General features: G+C 35.9%; 1 protein-coding gene across 3 annotated transcripts; it reads right to left on the reverse strand.

Annotated features, from left to right (window-relative positions):
- Window positions 1-1,690: 1,690 nt before the first annotated feature.
- Window positions 1,691-14,227, reverse strand: LOC125260606 (delta-type opioid receptor). 3 transcript variants are annotated; one of them, XM_048179062.1, is made up of 5 exons: window positions 14,028-14,226; window positions 13,698-13,908; window positions 5,029-5,384; window positions 2,889-3,397; window positions 1,694-2,723 (listed from the first exon to the last, which is right to left on the reverse strand). In XM_048179062.1, the coding sequence occupies exons 2-5, from the start codon at window positions 13,886-13,888 to the stop codon at window positions 2,583-2,585; spliced, it is 1,197 nt and encodes a 398-aa protein (XP_048035019.1). In that variant the 5' UTR covers window positions 13,889-13,908; window positions 14,028-14,226; the 3' UTR covers window positions 1,694-2,582. The 3 variants fall into 3 exon arrangements, with proteins under 3 accessions (XP_048035021.1, XP_048035019.1, XP_048035020.1); XM_048179064.1 differs by lacking the exon at window positions 13,698-13,908 and having other exon boundaries at window positions 1,691-2,723; window positions 14,028-14,227; XM_048179063.1 differs by having other exon boundaries at window positions 2,586-3,397; window positions 14,028-14,225.
- Between the last annotated feature and the right edge of the window lie 9,305 nt (window positions 14,228-23,532).

Raw genomic sequence — 23,532 nt, forward strand, 5'->3', positions numbered from 1 at the left:
ACAGGAACCGCTGGCACAATCAGAACTCGTTACGTATTTCTGAAGGAGGGACTTCATAGAACAAGGAAGTCATCAGCCCGTTTTTATGACAGTGGAAACAGCGGTATACAGATAAGTAAATTATGTGAAAAATACTGTGTTTTTTTACACGCGAAACATGAACACATGTTATATTGCACACTATAAACAAAATCAAAGCTTCAAAAAAACACGAAAAACGGGACCTTTAAGATATTTTTGATGAAATACGATGGCTCAGTGAGGCCTGCATTGACAGCAAGATAATTAACACTTTCAAATGATCTGAAAGCTACTAAAGACATATTTAAAGGTGCCCTAGAATTAAAAATTGAATTTATCTTGGCATAGTTAAATAACAAGAGTTCAGTACATGGAAATGACATACAGTGAGTCTCAAACTCCATTGTTTTCTCCTTCTTGTATAAATATCATTTGTTTAAAAGACCTCCGAAGTACAGGCGAATCTCAACACAACACTGACTGTTACGTAACAGTCGGGATCATTAATATGTACGCCCCCAATATTTGCATATGCCAGCCTCATGTTCAAGACATTAGACAAGGGCAGCCAGTATTAACGTCTGGATCTGTGCACAGCTGAATCATTCAGACTAGGTAAGCAAGCAAGAACAATAGCGAAAAATGGCAGATGGAGCAATAATAACTGACATGATCCTATGATTACATGATATTTTTAGTGATATTTGTAAATTGTCTTTCTAAATGTTTCGTTAGCATGTTGCTAATGTACTGTTAAATGTGGTTAAAGTTACCATCGTTTATTACTGTATTCACGGAGACAAGAGCCATCGCTAATTTAATTTTTAAACACTTGCAGTCTGTATAATTGCACAAACACAACTTCATTCTTTATAAATCTCTCCAACAGTGTAGCATTAGCCGTTAGCCACGGAGCAAAACCTCAAACTCATTCAGAATCAAATGTAAACATCCAAATAAATACAATACTCACATGATCCGACGCATGCATACAGTATGCACGACGAACACTTTGTAAAGATCCATTTTGAGGGTTATATTAGCTGTGTAAACTTTGTTTATGCAATGATAGAGTCACGAGCTCGGGAGGGGGCGGAGAGTGTGAGCATTTAAAGGGGCCGCAGCATGAATTGGCACATTTCTAATTATGCCCAAAAATAGGCAGTTAAAAAAATTAATTAAAAAAATCTATGGGGTATTTTGAGCTGAAACTTCACAGACACATTCAGGGGACACCTTAGACTTACATTACATCTTGTAAAAAAACGTTCGATGGCACCTTTAAAACAGTTCATGTGACTACAGTGGTTCAACCTTAATGTTATGAAGCGACTAGAATACTTTTTGTGTGCAAAAAAAAAACAAAATAACAACTTTATTTAACAATATCTAGTGATGGGCGATTTCAAAACACTGCTTCATGAAGCTTCGAAGCTTTATGAAACTTTTGTTTCGAATCAGTGGTTCAGAGCGCCAAAGTTACGTGATTTCAGTAAACAAGGCTTCGTTATGTCATAAGTGTTTCAAAATTTCAATGGTTCACTTGACTTGGGCAGTTTGATTCATGCTCTGAACCACTGGTTCAAAAAACAAAAGATTCGTAAAGCTTCGAAGCTTCATTAAGTGTTAATTATCTTGCTGGCAATAGAGGCCTCACTGAGCCACTGGATTTTATGAAAAATATCTTAATTTGTGTTCTGAAGATGAACGCAGGTCTTATGGGGGTGGAATAATTATTGACAGAAATTTCATTTTTGGGTGAACTAACCCTTTAATTATCTGTTATATACACTACTACTCAAAAGTGTGGTGTCTGTTAGATTAATGTTTCTGAAAGATGTCTCTTATGCTTACCAAGGCTGCATTTATTTTATTAAAAACAGTGCAGTAACACTGTATGAATATGTGTAGTATGTATATATTTTAATTTAATTTTACTTGTATTGTATTGTAATATAACAGTATGTTTAGGACAAAGCATTTATATTCCTTTTCTTTTTCTTTCTTTTTTGGTAAATGCTATTGTTTACTCTCATCTTGATCTCTTGGTCAATATGTCAAAACAAATGCTGTATTATCTTTATTTTAGAACTTTAGTACTTTAGTTTTCATGTGATGGAAAAGCTGATTTTTTTCCTGAACACTTACTGTTAATGTTGATAACAGTTGTGCTTAATGTTTATTTTTTATTGATGAAGAGAAAGTTCAAAAGAATAGCATTTATTTGATATATTCATATTCTTTGTAACAATGTAAAAGCCTTTACTGTCACTTTTGATCAATTTATTCCATCCTTGCTGAATAAAAGTATTAATTTCTTTAAAAGAATATTTCTGACCCAAGACTTCTTAATTGTAGTACTAGTATATATAAGTTGTTATATATGTACTTTACTCAAAATTTACACACACACACACACATTTTCGTACAGCTGTTAAAAATTAAATCAACACATTTTGTATATGCAGTTCCAATAAACCAGTTTCAAAACAAAAGTAGTACATTTCAAACAAAATAACAAATATATTGTAGTATAATAATTTAGAATAATATATAATTAGTTATTTAATTATATAAGGGCTACAATAAACCATGTAAATATTATACACTATAAAACTCAAAAAGGAGGGGAAAAAAGCCCTTTTGTCCCATGTGAAACAATCCATACTTCCAAATCTGAATCGCCACAAATCATCTGCCAGCTAAAGACAAAATAAACAAAAATGTAAACCAGACAAAAGCCTCAATGTTCACACAATCTTACTCAATTCTAACTTTCTTTGTGAATGCCAAGGTTACCAAGAATACGGCCAAATAGAAAATCTCTAATCTACATACACCGGAATGACACCTTCATCAATAACCACCTCTTTTTCTTCCTCCTCAGCACATTCTCTCTCCTGCCTCAGTGACCTCTTGTTCTGGTCTTCCAAGAACAAACTGGAGTTGGCCGGGATACAGAACTCACGGAAGCACCGCTTGAAGTTTTCATCCAGGAAGGCATAGAGGACAGGGTTTAAGCAACTGTTAGCGTAGCCCAGAGCAATGCAAAAATGCATGGCTGCAATTGAGGATTGGCTGGCCCCAAGATCCATATGACCCAAGGCCTGGATCAAAGCTAAGACCTGCACCGGCATCCAGCACAACACAAAAGCAGCTACCACAGACAGTACCATATAGGTGATTCTCCTCAGATTCCGGTCTTTCTCTCTTGAGCCGGACAGGAGACGGACACTGCGTAGACGTCGTACCATCAACCCGTAGCAGACGCTTATAATCACCACAGGAATCAGGAAAGAGAAGAGGAACACGCAAATCACAAACACAGGCCCCCAGTGTTCTTTTGGTTTAGGCAGGTTCAGCATGCACTCGGCACCTGCACAGAGATAAAGTCACGGAATGAATCGAAAATTTTAAAGTATCATGATTTACAATTAATTATGAGTGGACTGATGAAATGGAAAGCAACCGCTTCCTCTTTGGAAGGGAACACAACTTTAAAAGAGCGATTAAATGGATGCCTGTTTATGTTACTATTCAAAAGTGCATTTTTTTCTGCTTATTTTACAGAATACACTACTATTGTTCAAAAGTTTACCCTCATGTTTTTAAAGTCTTTTATGCTCACCAAGGCTGTGTTTATTTAATCAAAAATACAGTAAAACATTGATAGTTAAATATTAATTGAACATAACTACTGTAATTTATTTTAATACATTCCTATGATGGCATTGCTGAATTTTCTCCAGTGTTCAGTGTCAAATTATCCTTCAGAAATCATTCTAATATGCTTATTTGATGTTGAAAATATTGCTACTTAACATTTTTGTGGAAACTGTGATGCACATTTGTCAGTATGAATAGCGTTTATTTTTAATAGAAATCATTTGTAACACTATAAATGTCCTTTACTGTCACTTTTGACCAATTTACTGACTTAATGATTTAAAAATAAATAAATAATTAAACGGTAAAAAAAATGGTAGTGTATGTTTCAAAAGGTTATAGACTGATCCATAAATATTTAAGTAATCATTATTGATGTACACAAAGTCATCTACATGTACATTTTAATTGTATTTAAATGTCAATTTGGTTTATGTTAATTTAATGTATTTTTTTTATTTTGTATAAGAAATTGTCTGCCCTTATGCAGGCTGGTCAATAAAACAAAAACTTACTTAGTGCACCTTTAAAACCATCTGGTGCTCTTCATGTGGCGGAAAAAAATGAAAAAAAAAAAAAATTCAATGAAATGAATGTACTATATTTTTGTTCAATAATGTTTTTTTATTTAATATTTTGTATTTTTAGGGGATTTTATTTTAAGATTCTAAATTATATTATTGCTGAAGTGAAAAAATGTTTGGAAAAAGTGAAGTTTAAAAAAGTTACAGAATATTACGTTTATTATGAAAAATGCACAAAAAAACTATTTTAAATTTTTATATGAAATATATATTTTCAAAAACATGTTTTACTCTAAAATCAAAGCCATAAATCTAAACAAGTTGTGTTCCACATTTGAGCTTGATTTCTCAAAAAATTAGCTTTCAGTAAGATTTTGTTTGACCGCAGTACCAAAAGTTTCCACTAGATGAAATTCGTCTCCCATTCATTTCCAATGCAGGATCATTTTTGACTGCGAGGAACACAAGTGTGACTATTTTTTTCAGGACCATTTAACTTTTCGAATCATGTCCATGATTTTTTTAAATTTATTTTTTCACATAGCAAGTGCCAAAACCTTAAAACAAGTTAAAAAAAAATGCGTACATTTTTTCGTTCAAAATTGACCAAAGAGCACCAGAGAGTTAAATCAAAATAAAACTTCATATATTATCATTTTAGGTACAACTGCCCAAGTAAAAGTTGTGTACCAAAAACACCAACATCAACATGACATCAACCAGACAAAAACAGATTGACATTTTCATGACATGATGAACAAACATGCTTCAGAATGGCAGGTTGACACGGGATAATGAGAAAAAAGAACAAAACTACCGTAAACATCCTCCTCCACCTGACCCATGATCATAACAGGCAGTCCCACGGCTGATGCCAGCACCCACACAGCCACGTTGATCAGCTTGGCCCGGAGCGGGGTGCGAACTGTCAGGGAGCGCACAGGGTGGCAGACGGCTACGTAGCGATCCACACTCATTATGGTCAGGGTGAAGACACTTGTGAACATGTTGTAATAGTCAATGGCCACCACAGCCTTGCACAGAGCCAAACCAAAAGGCCAGAATCCAAGGATGACATCCGTGCCTTGGAAAGGAAGAGTGGCAAGAACTAGAGCATCAGCCAAGGCCAGGTTAAAGATGTAAATGTTGGTGGCCGTTTTCATCTTTGTGTACCTGCAGCACGTACAAATATTACTGTGCAAAATACTTCATAGCATGTTTCTGAAAACAAAACAAATGTTAGTTCATAAAATAAAGAGTAATTAAAGCTGTGTTTAATTTCTGAATAATATATATTATATTCATATATACATACACACACATGCATGTATACAATTCTTTACTTATGAGTTTTGAGTAAATAAAATAAAAAAAATAAACATTTTTAGGTTTTTCTAGACACTGAAGTTTAGTTCTGTGGAAACCAAATACATGATCACAACTTCACATGATATTTAAAGGGTTAGTTCACCCAAAAATGAAAATTCTGTCATTTATTACTCACCCTTATGCCGTTTCACACCCATAAGACCTTCGTTGATCTTCAGAACACAAATTAAGATATTTTAGTTGAAATCCTGATGGCTCCATGAGGCCTCCATAGGGAGCAATGACACTTCCTCTCTCAAGATCCATAAAGGTACTAAAAACATATTTAAATCGGTTCATGTGAGTACAGTGGTTCAATATTAATATTATAAAGCGACGAGAATATTTTTGGTGTGCCAAAAAAAAAAAAAAAACGACTTATTTAAGTGATGGCCTGATTTCAAAACACTGCTTCAGGAAGATTCGGAGCACAAATGAATCAGTGTATCGAATCATGATTCAGGTCGCGTGTCAAACTGCCAACGGCTGAAATCACGTGACTTTGGCGCTCCGAACAGCAGATTCGATACACTGATTCATTTATGATCCGAAGCTTCCTGAAGCAGTGTTTTGAAATCGGCCATCACTTTATAAGTCGTTATTTTGTTTTTTTTGGCGCACCAAAAATATTCTTGTCGCTTTATAATATTAATATTGATCCACTGTACTCACATGAACTGATTTAAATATGTTTTTAGTACCTTTATGGATCTTGAGAGAGGAAGTGTCATTGCTCCCTATGGAGGCCTCACGAAGCCATCGGATTTCAACTAAAATATCTTAATTTGTGTTCCGAAGATTAATGACGGTCTTACGGGTGTGGAACGGCATGAGGGTGAGTAATAACATGACAGAATTTTCATTTTTGGGTGAACTAACCCTTTAAGGGAAATAGTTTTCACTTTTTTTATGTTTTGTTTTACTAATGGAGAAGATGCATGCAAAATTATTTTTAACTTGGACACACAGTATTATCATGTATTGATTATCTGCCATTGTTTGAAATGCCCTCCTAGATGACATGACCTGTTGACAAAGACAAGGACGAAGAAAGAGCATCATTCACAAAGCAAATGACCACGCTATATATGAATCTTCAGCATTACAAGTGTTATAATGATGAATATTTCATTAGAATTATAAAGCAGTCATCCTTATCTTTAAATATGCCAGTTTAAAAGTGATCAAATTAAATATATACTGTCTCTTTCTGGATTTTAAGGAAAAACGATTACAGTGATGTGGTGAAAAAATCCTCAAAAGAGGAAGACTGACACTTTTCAGTCCAAATTCAGTGAAGCTCAGAGACAGGCTGTGGTCGTAAAAAGGTAAAGAAACTGCAGGCGGTGCTTGGTAACCAGCCTAGCAACAGGTTTTAAAATAGGCCCATAGGACTATATATCAGCACGTCTGAGTAATGACCATATACGTGAATGCATGAACAAGCACATTATAACACAGAACTTAAAGAAAAAGACGTGTCGTTTTTCCCACGTACACGCACACACACACACACACACCACAAGCATGTACAAACTACCTTTAAGGACGTTTTCCCTTAAAAACATGAGGTGATGCAGCTAATCTATTTTCTGACTTGTAATTAAGAAGCAGTTTTCCTTGTACATTAGATCAGCATGGAATTCCTTCATAATTATACCTTCAGCAAAACACAAGCATGAGAGAGGCGAGGCAAAATTACTAGATGGCCGTGGCCGTCATGTTAAAGCAAATGAGCAGGCGAAGTGCGAGTCGGTAAATTAGGGGGACATTTAAAATTTTCTCTCTGCAATCAAACCTACATTAATTCCTCTTTCGCTGAATTAAACCTCAGAAATTGCTGAAAAAAAATGTTTAATGATTGTAACACTCATTGCGTATTTTGTTAATGTGAACTCTTTCTGTGCTGATCGAAAAGCTGTGTCTTGGCCCCCGTCTACAGCTGTTTCACGCCAGGGAGGTTTGGACGAGAACCAAATGTTTATCTAGCATTGTAATGAACAAGCAGGCTTGAGACAAGATGCTGGCAGGACAAGTGCTGCGATGGATTAGCAAGCGTCAGAAAAGAAAAAAAAATGGTGTTGCAAATATTTCACTGTATTAATGTACAGTTCAAGGCAAGAACATGCTAAGTGCTCTAACTGCAGGCGGTGCTTGCAAAGATACTAGAAAAGGCAGTTTCAACACAACTGTGCTCCTTTTTAGAAAGAAATGGAATCTGTGAGGATTTCCAGTCAGGATTTAGACCATACCATAGTACTGAGACTGCTCTCGTTAGAGTTACAAATGATCTACTCTTATCATCCGATCGTGGCTGTATTTCTCTATTAGTGTTATTAGATCTCAGTGCTGCTTTTGACACTATCGATCACAACATTCTTTTAAAAAGACTTGAAAACTATATTGGCATTAGTGGAATTGCTTTGGCATGGTTCAAATCGTACTTATCTGACCGTTATCAGTCTGTAGTAGTTAATGAAGAGATGTCGTATCGCTCACAAGTTCAATATGGAGTACCACAAGGCTCAGTACTAGGACCGTTGCTTTTCACTCTGTACATGCTGCCCTTAGGAGAGATAATTAGGAAGCATGGTGTTAGTTTTCACTGCTACGCTGATGATACTCAGCTCTATATTTCCTCGCGCCCTGACGAAACCTACAAATTCACAAAACTAACAGAATGCATAGCTGACATTAAAAACTGGATGACAAGAAATTTCTTATTATTAAATTCAGAAAAAACTGATATCCTAATCTTTGGACCAAAAACTTCCTCACGAAAAAACCTTGAATACTCCCTAACGCTTGACGGGTGCTCCATTAAACCTTCGTCCTCAGTTAGGAACCTGGGTGTGCTCTTCGATACCAATCTTTCATTTGAAAGTCATGTTTCTAGTATCTGTAAAACCGCCTTCTTCCATCTAAAAAATATATCTAAATTACGACATATGCTCTCAATGACAAATGCGGAACAGTTGGTTCATGCATTCATGACCTCAAGACTAGATTACTGTAACGCTCTACTGGGTGGTTGTTCTGCTCGGCTTTTAAACAGACTACAGTTGGTCCAAAATGCGGCAGCTAGAGTTCTTACTAGAACCAGAAAGTATGACCATATTAGTCCAGTTCTGTCAACATTACATTGGCTCCCTATTAAACATCGTATAGATTTTAAAATCTTGCTACTTACTTATAAAGCTCTAAATGGTTTAGCTCCCCAGTACCTAAGTGAGCTCTTAATGCATTATAGTCCTTCACGTTTATTGCGATCTCAGAATTCAGGCCAGTTGATAATACCCAGAATATCAAAATCAACTGAAGGCGGCAGATCCTTTTCCTATTTAGCACCTAAACTCTGGAACAATATTCCTAGCATTGTTCGGGAAGCAGACACACTCTGTCAGTTTAAATCTAGACTAAAAACACATCTCTTTGCTCTTGCATACACATAACACATTATCAATACATTAACATTTTTCAAATCCGTTAAAGGATTGTTACGCTGCAATAATTAGGTCGGCCGGAACCGAGAACATTTCCTATAACACTAGATATACCTGTACATCAGAATAAGAATGGCATCTACGCTAATATCTGTCTCTCTGCTTATCCTGAGGTTTGCCGGGTGCTGGATCCAGGCCGTATCCAGATCAGATGGAGAACCTGTGTCTGGACCTGACTACAACGTAGCCCAGGAGACAATGGGCCTACAGATCCAGTTCTGGCTGCATCTATAATTCAGATTTTTAATCCCCGTATCCGCTTACATATATTTATATATAATCTATTTTTAATCTCTATAATAAAAATGTATAATTCAGATTTTGATCTCCATATCCATTTACATATATTATATATATCTTCCAAGGGGTTTTTTCCCTCCTAGGACTTTTTTCCCAGTGTTAGCACGCTGGGTTTTTCTCCTAGGGGTTTTTTCCACCCCTGGGAGTCAGCCGACATTGGCTTAATGTAGCACCATCTTGTATATGTTACATATTACCACGCTTGTTTGTACAGCTTATTTTTAACCACTTCCCTTTTTTCTGTGCTTCTAATATGTAAAGCTGCTTTGAAACAATTACCAATTGTAAAAGCGCTATATAAATAAATTTGACTTGACTTGACTTGACTGGTGGGTAACATGCCAAAATGGGTTGCAGGTCTGCTCTGGTGAAAAAAACAATGCTGAATGCAATTAATAACACAGCCACATAATTGTTTTAATCATTTAAAAGGGAGGAGAAAACATTTCTCATATCGTTTGTTGCATTCAATCACACTGTTATGTATTTGGCTGAAATTAATTTGGTAGAAGAAAAACAAAGAATGTTGCAGGATGCAAATTAAAATAGATATTCATAGATTGTTTGTATTAAGGGTTGTTTACTTTTTATAACCTATTTTATTCTGTGTTGGCATGAAATCTGGATGCTCAATCAAATCCAGCAAATCCAACCTAAAATGAACATTCCCAGAAGGTTAGATATATTGGTTTTCCTGAAAATAAACCGAGTGAGGGCCATACATTAACGTTATGGTAATATTCTGTGCTTGCTAGGGCACTGTTCTAATCAAAAATGTGAATCATTTCAAATAATAACCAAGGACAAGTTAATAAAAAGACATGAAGAGATGTTGCTGCAACATGAACATATGATTATGCTTTTTTTTACCCTATAGAGCCTACAATATCAAATTTGATTCATGAATTTCTAAAGCTTCTAAATTTTACTGTACTTCTAAAAACGTTACTGTACAAGGCCTACTGCTTGATAGTTCATACTTTTTAGCAAGTAAAAGACCTTTTAGTATAGGCCTAATTCTATAAATGTCCACCTTCAGGTCGTCATCTTTTTGTTGTGAAATTTTAAATAATTTGAATGAAGTAAATGTAAAAATAACTTTTAAATTGTTAGTAGAGATGCACCGATACTAAATTGCTCAGCCAATTAATTTGGAATGATTTCTGCCGACACTGATAGTTTGATTTTCTTAAAGGTGCCCAAGAATGCTTTTTCACAAGATGTAATATAAGTCTAAGGTGTCTCCTGAATGTGTCTGTGAAGTTTCAGCTCAAAATACCCCATAGATTTTTTTAAATTAATTTTTTTAACTGCCTATTTTGGGGCATCATTAACAATGCACTGATTTACACTCGGCGCCGCCCCCTTAAATCGCGTGCTCCCTACCACACAAGCTCTTGACTATATTACAGCGCATTTACAAAGTTCACACAGCTAATATAACCCTCAAATGGATCTTTACAAGATGTTCGTCATGCATGCTGTATGCATGCTTCGAATTATGTGAGTAAAGTATTTATTTGGATGTTAACGTTTTATTCTGAGTGAATTTGAGGCTGTCCTCCGTGGCTAACGGCTAATGCTACACTGCTGGAGAGATTTATAAAGAATGAAGTTGTGTTTATGCATTATACAGACTGCAAGTGTTTAAAAAATGAAAATAGCGACGGCTCTTGTCTCCGTGAATACAGTAATAAACGATGGTAACTTTAACCACATTTAACAGTACATTAGCAACATGCTAACGAAACATTTAGAAAGACAATTTACAAATATTAGTAAAAATATCATGCTATCATGGATTATGTCAGTTATTATTGCTCCATCTGCCATTTTTCACTGTTGTTCTTGCTTACCTAGTCTGATGATTCGGCTGTGTGCAGCTCCATATGTTAATACTGGCTTGTGTAATCCCTTGAACGTGGGCTGGCATTATGCAAATATTGGGGGCGTACACCCTGACTGTTACGTAACAGTCGGTGTTATGTTGAGATTCGCCTGTTCTTTGGAGGTCGTTTAAACAAATGAGATTTATATAAGAAGGAGGAAACAATGGGGTTTGAGACTCACTGTATGTCATTTCCATGTACTGAACTCCTGTTATTCAACTATGCCAAGGTAAATTCAATTTTTGAATCTAGGGCACCTTTAAGGAAAAACAATCTTTCCCAACTTATGCTGTAAACTATACAGAGAACCCTCTCATTTTGTACATTACAACAATATTAGAGGTTAAAATTAACAACAGAGCCCAAACTTTTATATTCAATTGCTATCTATTTTCAGATATAATAATTATACAATGAACAGTTTCTTCACACACAGCATGAGTTGCAGTCTGAACACATTTTCCCACCCCCTTTTGATTGAGAGGATATAATGGGCCCTGATCATCGATTGTTTTAAAAAATAGGCCGATAGTGAAAATAATTGCTTTTATCAGCCGATACATCGGTGCATCCCTAACTGTGAGTAATAGTTCAAGATGAACATTTACCGGACTGAAGCAATTTGGGTTTACCTGATATCCATGCATCAGTTTATATATATAAAAAAAAAATCACATTATGTAAGTAATTGTGTCAAATATGATACAACAGGCTTATCAGTAGGGATGCACGATATATCAGCCACCATATCGGTATCTGCCGATATATGTTCATTTTTAATGTTATTGTTATCGGCCCAATAAGAAAATTTGTCCGATATATTAAAGCCAATAAATAATGGATTATTTCCTTCAGCTGAGACACTTCAGATGCGCACTGTTCGCCATGACGGTTATATGATTGGAGTCATACAGAAAATACAGCTAAGTGCAACATGTGCAGCGCAAGTCTGTCATATAGGCTACATAAAATTATAATGGGAACATGTGTGCTTGGGACATGGCTTTTCAGATTTTTCGGCCAATATATCGGTTATCGGCTTTCAAATATAAAGAAGTATCGGTTATCGGTATCGGACAAAATTTTCATATCAGTGCATTCCTACTTATGAGGCTTTTATTTTCTCACAATAACCATTGTGTTGCACTGCATTATATGTTTTTGCTACATACAATTAATACTACAGAGCTCTGATCATAAAACATTTAAATATTAGCTTACTAATACATAAGTTGCGTCCCAAATTACGCTCTATACATTATGCACTTATACACTATGTACTTGTGCACCATGCACTCATCCATGTAGTGCGTGAATTGTATAAAGTTATTTTGTCATTTAACAATGGAGACCGATCCTCCCTCCCCCTCCACTACATAATTAAAGCTGCGACAGTTGAGTGCATGAAGTGTCCAACATTCCAAACTTAATTTAGTGCATCATCCGGGTATTTAAAGTGTACTTTTTCTTTTTGGAATTTTCAGTGTGAACACACTACTCACACTATTTATACTTAAAAACGTCATAGAATAGTGCATAAGTACGCGAATTGGGACGCACCTATAGTATTAGGAAACATATAGTAAAGACTGATATTTATATGCGTTTTATGTATGTAGTTTGCTATACTGTTAAAAAATGAATAAAACTGCTGTGTTCTTTTCTTACTCGAATGTGAACTCCATAATATGGGCCATAACAACCTGATATATGAAATACGATCACAGATTTTTCTGACTATTATTTAATATGTCAGGCTTTACAATGGTAACTTAATAAATAACCCTACTCATCTTACATTCTTTAAAGGACTAGTCCACTTTCAAATAAAAATTTCCTGATAATTTACTCACCCCCATGTCATCCAAGATGTCCAAGAAATTAAGGTTTTTGAATTTTTAAATTACGGAAAAACGGAACTGGCTCCACGTTTGTTCCGTAAGTTGAATAGGAAAGGTGTAAGACATTTAGCGTAAGCTTTTTGAAGAATACGGAAGGTGGTCTGGCGGAAGCACTTGCAAGGCGATCATTTGTGTTATAAAGCATATACATTTTTATTTTATTTTTTAAGAAAATGACCGACCATTTTGCTAGATAAGACCCTTATTCCTCGTCTGGTATCGTTTAAAGCCCTTTGAAGCTGCACTGAAACTGCAATTTTGACCTTCAACAGTTTGGAGGCCATTGAAGTCCATTATAGGGAGAATAATCCTGGAATGTTTTCATCAAAAATATATTTTCAACTGAAGAAAGAAGGACACGGACATCTTGCATGACATGGGGGTGAGTAAGTTAAATTATCAGGAAATTTTTATTTGAAAGTGGACTAATCCTTTAAACTGGTTCTCCTAATCTATATAACATATTGACCTCTCACTCTAATCTAGCACTCACACTTAGTATGTAGACCGAAACCTTATTCTCACCTGATAATTACAAACATGACCAGACAGTTCCCCACGAGCCCCACCACGCACACTATCAAGTAGACCACAACGACGGTGATCTTTGCGCTCCTAGGTAGCGGTTCATCTACATCATCTAGCTCACTTAAATTCCTCCGAAAACGCGAGTCGTTGAACATCTGTTGGACGTCGGACAACTCGAGCAACTCCATCGTGCAGAGAGCGCCTAGAACTGTTGAACAGAAGACAGAATACTAACAAAAACTTGCAACTGAATAGACTTAAAGCGGCGCCCACACCCTTCAATATCTTTATATCCTCTCTGAGGGGGTAGTATTGTAGGCTACTTACCTCATGAAAGTGCAGACCAAGCTTAAAGTGTGTGACGCTGTCCAGTGAAATTGCAGAAGGATGGATTCATCTTAACTCAACATAAAAAGATATTCTTACCGCTTAAGATTTCATGTTCAGTGAGACGAATCTCCTCACCATAGAGTCCGTCGTTCACTTCGCGCACATTAGGATGTTACAGTAATCAAACATTGCGCGTGCGCGTGAGTGTGTGCGCGCTCGCGTCTGTGTGTACAAGTTTAGCTCCAGGGCTGGTTGCTACACTTCTCATTCCTTGTTGAATATCTCTGGTGGAGCAAATATTGAGATAACCTTGCTAGGTACAAAAGAAATCTCAAGTCTCTGGGTTAAAAAAGAAGCAAATTTAATGTCACAAAATATTTGATTTGTGATATAATCTTAACGATCTTCACAATCGTTTTAAACATTGTAAAAGAAAAAAAAATAATCAATTTTAATTATCTACACACACAAACTTTAAGTAATGTATAAACTAAAAATAAAAATGTGATTTAAATAACCAGTAGCAAGACTTAAGATGTTGTTTTGCTCCTCAGAATATGTTAGTAGCTAACAGTAGACTATTCAAAGCATGTGGAAGCAAAGTTGAACTTCTTAGCTGATACAGAACCACATATAGCTGGTATAATAATGTTGGCCTGTTATGACCATATTTTCGACCTGGTTAAAAGGTTGCAGTGTTTAAATAAGCTTCAGCCTATTTATGGAGACACTGAGGCATCCAGCCAAAAGTGCATTACAGTAATTGAATGTTAAAGTTATGAATGGATGACCTAACTTCTTAGTGTCATGAATATAATAAATAAATAAAAAATTACTAAAACATGTAGTCTTTAATGCCCTCGATGCAATCTGCCATCTGGAAAACTGTCAAATTTCATCTGGTCTAGAGGAAATAGAGCTATTTGTCTTATGCATAGCAATGAAAGCTAAAGGCTAATGGCATCTAAAAGGAGCATGTATAAATGTTTTATAAATGTGTTTATTGCTTTATATGGAGAGAAACTGCCCTCTGCTGAAGGACATTGCACAAGATCTGAAGCTGAAACCTTTTTTGCTGTGGAATTCACCAGCACAAATCAAAGGTGAAATATATCATATGACTGTTTCAGAACACTGAATTCAGCAAAACACTATAGGTGGATAATATTAGTGTAATATTGAGATATGGATGCAGCACTGACTGAGACAGATATTATGATATCAATCATGTGGAGCATAATGCAGTTAAAGGCCATTAGGCCACCCATGTGTCTTCCGCACTGAGACAATTAAAATGCACAGAAATATAATGAGGAATAAGTGACTAAGCTGCTTTCGAAATAATATTGTGGTAGCTTTACATTTTAAGACTTTTTTCTTACCCTATGCTGGACAGCATTTAACACACAGAACTAGATAAAACACTCACATTTAACCTTGAGAGGAAAATTTACAATGCCTTTGCCGGTGCCATCTTATTTACAGTGAAAGCCTTTACTCATGGCTGTAAGTGATGCGGTATGACAGAGAGAGAGAGAGAAGTGAAGCTGGAGAATATTTATAGTGATGTTGTGCTGTGGGCTACAGGGTGTTTATAAGGCAGCACACTCGGCTAACATTACTGCAGCTCGTGGTGGAGATAAATGAGGGGATATTTTGTATCCCTGTGGAGAACATTCTCAGAAATGTGAGGCAATCAATTTTCAACCTGCACTCACAAAACAGCAGCTCTGAAAAACAGAGGTTGGAAGACTCAGAGCGATGCCAGGGACAAAATAAGCCAATGAGATGAAGAGGAACTGGAAATGATAGCAGCGACAGGCGAGAGACAATGTGGTGACAGGTGGAAGAGAAACGAAAGATAGAAAAACAAGTAATGTGAAATGGACACTGTGAATTGTTCATTTAAAATGCCTCTTCCTCACCAAGCCAGTATATATAGGCTATATATATGAAGCGTGTGTGTTTACAATGGTATTTGGGTTGAAAACAGAAACAAACCTGCTGGATAAATATCTTTTCTTCTCAAAAGAGATTCTGTATGCGAGACAAACACAAAGTTACCCCTGTGTATAACAATCACCATTACATCGCCTTTAAATGCCCTCCAGTGCAATTGAATAAGGAGTAATGGCTAATAGAAATGCTTAGAAAGTCTGAGATAATGAAATTCACAATACCAGTGACCTGAATGCTCAATAAAACTCCGTCCTTAAGAGCTCCGCATGGAATGAAGCAATCATTATAGATTTAAGAAGAGGAGAACAGAGGGAAATTGTAACATGCTCAATAACTTCAATGAGAAGTAATGATTAAACTTAATCAGCATAGCATGTTCAGTAAGAACACTTATCTGCAAGAGAAAGTAAGGCCATTTCACATAAGAGTCTTTAAGATCTCTGAAATAACTTTTTGATCTTCCTCTATGGTCTAAAGTTAACTTGAATGAGATAATTAAGCTTCTAGCTAGTTAGTTGTTAATCTTGGTTGCAGCAATGGAGAATTTTATTATGGCTGATAGACAATTCTGATCTAAGTTTTTAGGTTTGGTTTTGTGAATGTATACACACTTCAGTAGGCTATAATGACCTTGTTCTTTCGCCTAAAATACATTAATATGATTCATTAACAAATATTGTAATAGAATTAGTGAGAATTTTAGGATATTTGTATACAGTCTTCATACATGTCTTTATAACTTTTATTTAAAACTGTATCAGTATCTTCCTAATTAAGAGAATGACAAGAAATCACGAAAAAGACAACATGATATTGCCCTGCCCTCTTCTGGTGAAATTAGGTATTACAGAACAGCAGTTTTCAATTAGCCTACTTATTCTGTCACTGGTTCACTCAATAGGATATATCTCTGTTCACTTGTCCAATTAAGGGGAAGGGCCTGAAATATTATAAATATTTCCTTACATACAAGTTTTCATTCCAACTTCATTCACTCGAAAAAAATAAACATACTGAACAGTGCAACTCTTCATGCACATTTATTAATCACCAACATTGAACACAAGCGTAAGGGTTTTATGCCACTGGAGACGTCAGAGTTATAGTTTCAAGCATATTATTATGCAAAACACTCCCACACTACATAGCGAAAGATAAATAACAGATAAATATAATAACTTTATATTATATTATTATATAATAATATAATGATAGGCTATATTTACACATATTAGTCTACTCATGTAATGTACATATTTATTTTCACTTCAAGACAAGTTTTACAAATTTGTGTTAATTAAACTCGTAGCATATTGATAAAAAAAACAACAACGTTAAAATAGGCAAATTAAGTGCTAAAATCAAAGTGGTTCCAAAGTCACATACACATAAAGTATGTTCATTAACAGTGTTGGTGGTAATGCATTACAATTAACTTGAGTTACGTAATCAGATTACTTTTTTCAAGTAACTAGTAAAGTAATGCATTACTCTTTCAATTTACAACAAAAATATCCAAGTTACTTTTTCACATTTATTGACCGACAGCTCTCCTGTCCCCATGCTGAGAGAAATCTGTTAAGTGTAGAGTTGTTGTGTGTGCTGTGTGAACATGATGGTTATTGTAGTTCTAGACTAAATGTGAACATTTACATTTACTCATCTCACTTGCACATAAACATTCAGTTTTCCTCAAAATGAATAAAAACTGTGAAATGCAATCTCAGAATTTTACGCAAACCTGTAATAATTAAATACAATAAAGGTGCCCTAGAATCAAAAATTTAATTTACCTTGGCATAGTTGAATAACAATAGTTCAGTACATGGAAAAGACATACATTGAGTTTCAAACTCCATTGCTTCCTCCTTCTTATGTAAATCTCATTTGTTTAAAAGACCTCCGGAAAACAGGCGAATCTCAACATAACACTGACTGTTACGTAACAGTCGGGATCATTAATATGTACGCCCCCAATATTTGCATATGCCAGCCCATGTTCAAGGCATTAGACAAGCCAGTATTAACGTCTGGATCTGTGCACAGCTGAATCATCAGACTAGGTAAGCAAGCAAGAACAATAGCGAAAAATGGCAGATGGAGCGATAATATCTGACATGATCCATGATATCATGATATTTTTAGTGATATTTGTAAATTGTCTTTCTAAATGTTTCATTAGCATGTTGCAAATGTACTGTTAAATGTGGTTAAAGTTACCATTGTTTATTACTGTATTTGCGAAGACAAGAGCCGTCGCTATTTTCATTATTAAACACTTGCAGTCTGTATAATTCATAAACACAACTTCATTTTTTATAAATCTCTCTAACAGTGTGTAATGTTAGCTTTAGCCACAGAGCACAGCCTCAAACTCATTCAGAATCAAATGCAAACATCCAAATAAATACTATACTCACATGATCCGATCCATGCATGCAGTATGCATGACGAACATCTTGTAAAGATCCATTTGAGGGTTATATTAGCTGTGTGAACTTTGTTTATGCACTGTATAACTGCACTTATAGTTGAGAGCTGGGGGGGGCAGGGAGCGAGAGATTTAAAGGGGCTGCGCGCTGAATCGGTGCATAGTTAATGATGCCCCAAAATAGGCAGTTAAAAAAATTTATTAAAAAAAATCTATGGGGTATTTTGAGCTGAAACTTCACAGACACATTCAGGGGACACCTTAGACTTATAGTACATCTTGTGAAAGAACGTTCTACGGCACCTTTAAATTACACAAATATACTTTAGGCCTATGTATATACTAATCTCACTTTATTAAAGGTACAATATGTAATAATTTTGTCCGCTAGAGGTTGCTAGAAGCCTATTCAAAACAAAGGCGTAGCTTGATGACGGCAAGTTTGAGTGCGGAATCTTGGGACATGTGGTCTTCACCTCAACAGACGGTGCAAAAGAATAGAGATAGGACTCAGGAAGAAATCATGTTCATGGATACGGTTATTAACGTTACTGTAGTATGAAGCAGAGCAGGACCGAGTGTTGTGAGAGCTGAAAAAGGCCACTGGAGCGATTGCGCAACAACACGCCTCACGAGCAGCGGAACTTTTATTATGCCACAGTCGCTGGCGCCGCTTACGCTTTTTCGGTCATGAGTATGAGGTAACACAGGTCTAGAACTACAATACCATCATGTTCACACAGCACACACAACAACTCTACACTTAACAGATTTCTCTCAGCATGGGGACAGGAGAGCTGTCGGTCAATAAATGTGAAAAAGTAACTTGGATATTTTGTCGTAAATTGAAAAAGTTATAATGAAAATAAATATTATAAATATTTCCTTACATACAATTTGAAAAGTTTTCATTCCAACTTCATTCACTCGAAAAAAATAAATGTACTGAACAGTGCAACTCTTCATGCACATTTATTATTCACCAACATCGAACACAAGCATAAGGGTTTTATGCCACCGGAGACGTCAGAGTTTTAGTTTCAAGCATATTATTATGCAAAACACTCCCACACTACATAGCAAGAGATAAATAACAAATAAATATAAGATAGATCGATTTTAGAATATCATATTATATATCATATCATATTAAATGCTGCATGGCTTGTGTTGATAAATGGCATGCAATTAATTTTAAAATGTATTGTACGATGGAGGAAATTATGTATTACTGTTACTAAAAATAAAGCTGCATCTGATTATACTATGTTAGCTACTTCACAAAATAGTGTTTTTCTCTGAGGCATGGTAAAGCATGGTACTCGAAAAAAATCAAGAAAATTGATTTAAACAATAAGACTAAATGTGTTGAGCTATATAACAACAATTTATTTTGTCTATAAATATATCAAAACAGTTGTTCCCTTGTCTATTAAAACGTGTAATATATTAAAGCGTCTTTGGTGTTTCCGTGGTTTCTACAAAATAAACCGGAAACTGAGGGTAACGCGGGTATGACGCAATTGACAGGCGACTCCTCACACGTCCTGGACAGAGATTGTATATAATGGGAGATAAGAGGGTCATTGGAGAAAGCGTAAACGGCTAACTTAATCTCGTGTGGCACCTCTCAGCCTATCTTGTAATGGCAGTGCAATATTCCAGTCTGCCTTCTCTTGAAAAAATATTTTTATCAAGCTAAAATCTACACATAGTTCCCAAAGAAAGTATTGTTTAGTGTAAAACATGCTGAAGATTGGCAAACAGTCGATTAATTAAATGATTAGCTATTTCCCCACAAAAGCTGTTTAATCAGCATAGTGAAGCCTCTCATCCATTGACTTCCATTCAAAAAACTACCTCCGGTCTCATTCCCTGCATTAGCAGTTATGTTTTTTTGGCTAAACGTTGCAGGCTTGCCTTCCAGTGGCTTTTTCCAGAGCCTTGATTAAAATTGCAATTTTCACACGATTTACAAATAGTTGGAAACATTTGGGATATTGTAAGTACTCAAGTGAACAAAATATATAACACTGGCCTAAGTTAGTGGTTTTTGGATATTTTACTGCAAAAATATTACATATTGCACCTTTAACCAATGTTTTTGCTGCTGACCTTCAATGATCCAATTAATTAGAAATGAGTGTTCAACTTCCTTCTCCTGTGTCCTATCGAAGACTATAGAATACCACTTAAAGGTACTTTGATAAGAGCCAATCGCTGATTGGAAAAGTCATCGCGTCACTGCAGCTGCCATTAGAAGCTCCGGTTCCTATAGAAACAGTCAGACGCGCACCATCCGAAATTAGACACAAAAGACGCGCATTTAGGACTGCGCATGCGCATTAGTTTGATCCAGCCTGAAAAATACTGTTTTCTGTCATGATTCGAACGTTTAGAAACAAAATTTATGAGACAGTTGTTGTTAGATTTCATTGGTGATTTCAAATATGAAATTTAATCGAAAGCTTGGCAAACAGCTTTGGAGAATTTGATGTTTTCCCATTCAAAGACATAGGAGCTGCACTTGAATGCCCGAGAGGCATTTCAAAGATGGCCGCCGAGTGAAATTACTTGTCTTAAGGGACCAAAGAATATACTAACAAGAAGCGACACCGGCGCCCAGCAGCGCCCCTGCGTTTCCATTTTGGGGTGAAAGCGAGTCGTCAGTCCACTAGTTTCTATGGCAATATCAGCTGCTTTGTTAAAACAAAACATGCATTAAAGCTGAAATCCAACCTGAATGACGACAACACAGAATAAAATACTATCACTAGTGATCATTAAATCCTTTTTACAGTTTATTTTACACACTTTGTGTTTAAGTCTTCCACTTTTTTCACAAAACCTTCTCTAGAAACCCAGTCAGTTTGGGTTAAAATTCTTTACAAGGCTTATAAAAACTGAATTATTACCAACATATGAAATTAAATTAAGGACATGCATCAGAAAAATTGGGAATGTTGGACAATAAACATATGAATACAACAGCTTGATTTTGCAGTGTTGTCTAATGTCCGTTAAAGCAAAAGTGTCCAAAAGTGGGAATTATGCGATAACGGACACAGTTATGTTTATAGCGTGATCCATTAAAACGTACAATATAGCCTATTTCAATTCAGACCTAGATATTATTAGCTACTATTACTCCACTAGGTCTAAAATATATTGTTTGCTGCAAACATGATGATCTTAAATTTATTAATTAGTAATTTACTGTTAATAAATGTGTAAAGCTGCATAAAATGGATATACTCAATAAAGTAGGCTAACTACATTACCTACGATGGTTGAATGGTTTGATTCCACATCTGGTAAAATAAAACATATATAAGACAATACCACATTTACTGTAGGAGCCATACAACTTACTGGTGACTTAATTTAAAAAACTATTGCGCTTCTGATTTGGCAGTGAAATTAACTGATTTTGGGTGCGTAAGATGTGAAGGATTCTATGGTCCAGTTAGAATTTTCAGCCCATAATGGCGGCCGCGCAACCGGAGCACCATCTAGTGGCTGTTACCCAAAAAATATCAAAGTGTCGCCTCTTGGGTTCTATACTCTTTGAAGGGACTTGGTCCTATTATTTTTTAATCCAGAATGGCATCACAAATGAAAGGTTTGTTTGAGCTGCGCCCTCTACTGTACAGGCGTAAATATGCATTTCCATCAGTTTGAGGCTTATTCATTTTACTTAGTTCCGGCCCTTGATTCTGATTGGTTGAGCCGCGTTCAAAGCCGTTGTAAATTACTCTACAAACATACACCTGTGTCATTACATACACCTCATTACATCAGTACTGCACCACTGTGTCTGCATGTTAATGCAATTCCATGTATTGTGTATTTCACAAAAACTGAAAACTGTTGTTTATTATTTATAAAACGGTTAGTTGCAGATTGGTCAATAGCTGTGTTTTATTCACGATAAAACACGGATGACCGCTTCACCCGGGTTTGTGTAATACTGCACAACGCCCTTAGAAACCACTCTTAGCAACGTAAAAAATGTTTGTTCTCAATTGACCGTTCGCAAAGACCCGCCTCCTTTAGTTACTGTTGCTATGTCCGACAAGCCATGTCGATCTCACGCCACACATCATGTTCTCATGTAATGAAAAATACATTGCAGAGCAAAGAGGCACTGACAACGCGTCAACAGTCAAGATAGAGCGTGTTATGATTCGGCGTTATGATTGGTTAGATCGCTTGTCCATCAAACTTCCGACGAAGGGTCAATTGATATTGTTCATTGAAGCTTACTATGTAGATAAGTATTGTGAGAGATATTGAGTGACTGAGTGTATTATCTACATTCAGATTTAGCATTTTCCTTCAGGCCAGTCCTATGTTCATAATAAAAAAAATCAGTTTGTATATCTGTTGCGATCTTGTCCTTTTAACATTTAATGGGTTTTCCTGTGCCCTGCTGACACTGACAGCGCTAGTCAAAGTATTTGCCATTTGCGTCTTGTTTCATGTTCACAACAAGTTTCAATATAAAAGTCTTTGTGACTGAGTGACTCGCTCATAAAGACAATCTTTGCCGCCATCTAGAGTCGTAATAAATGTAACTTCTGTTGCTGTTCACAGTCAGGGACTATTTTTTTCCAGCGGAAGGAAGGCTTTTAGTGATTTTGCTTAATGAAATTTGCATTGATATATATTGTTTGTCTTTAATATTTGTATTGTGTTGTAACCGTTTTATAAAAGCAATAAGCTCTGTGAAGCCGTGGTTTACAGTGAATTTATAACAGCTAAGGGGGTTTTAGGCACTCCGCTCCACATCATGCCTAACAACGCCCCTTAGCTGTTATAAATTCACTGTAAACCACGGCTTCTTGGGGCTTATGCTTTATTTGGTGTGAAAGGGCCTTAGCATTTGCCAAAAACAGAACTTTTTTTGTTGTTGTTATTTAAAAAAAACAAAAAAAAAACAAGCAAGCCCAGCCCAGGTGAGAAAAAGTAACGCAAAAGTAACATAACGCATTACTTTTCATAAAAAGTAACTAAGTAACGCAATTCGTTACTTTTTAGAGAGTAACACAATATTGTAATGCACTACTTTTGATTGAAAGTAACTTTCCCCAAGCCTACTTTTCTGCACCA

The sequence above is a fragment of the Megalobrama amblycephala genome, linkage group LG24 (assembly GCF_018812025.1).
Source record: "Megalobrama amblycephala isolate DHTTF-2021 linkage group LG24, ASM1881202v1, whole genome shotgun sequence".
Classification (NCBI taxonomy): Eukaryota; Metazoa; Chordata; class Actinopteri; order Cypriniformes; family Xenocyprididae; genus Megalobrama; species Megalobrama amblycephala.

Excerpts from the sequence above, each read along its gene's own strand:
- LOC125260606 (XM_048179062.1), bottom strand. The coding sequence starts at position 13,888 with ATGGAGTTGCTCGAGTTGTCCGACGTCCAACAGATGTTCAACGACTCG. Across the intron at positions 5,385-13,697 it reads GTCATGTTTGTAATTATCAG|GTACACAAAGATGAAAACGG; the intron begins GTGAGAATAAGG and ends TACGTGCTGCAG. Across the intron at positions 2,724-2,888 it reads CTGAGGAGGAAGAAAAAGAG|CTGGCAGATGATTTGTGGCG; the intron begins GTGGTTATTGAT and ends TTTTGTCTTTAG.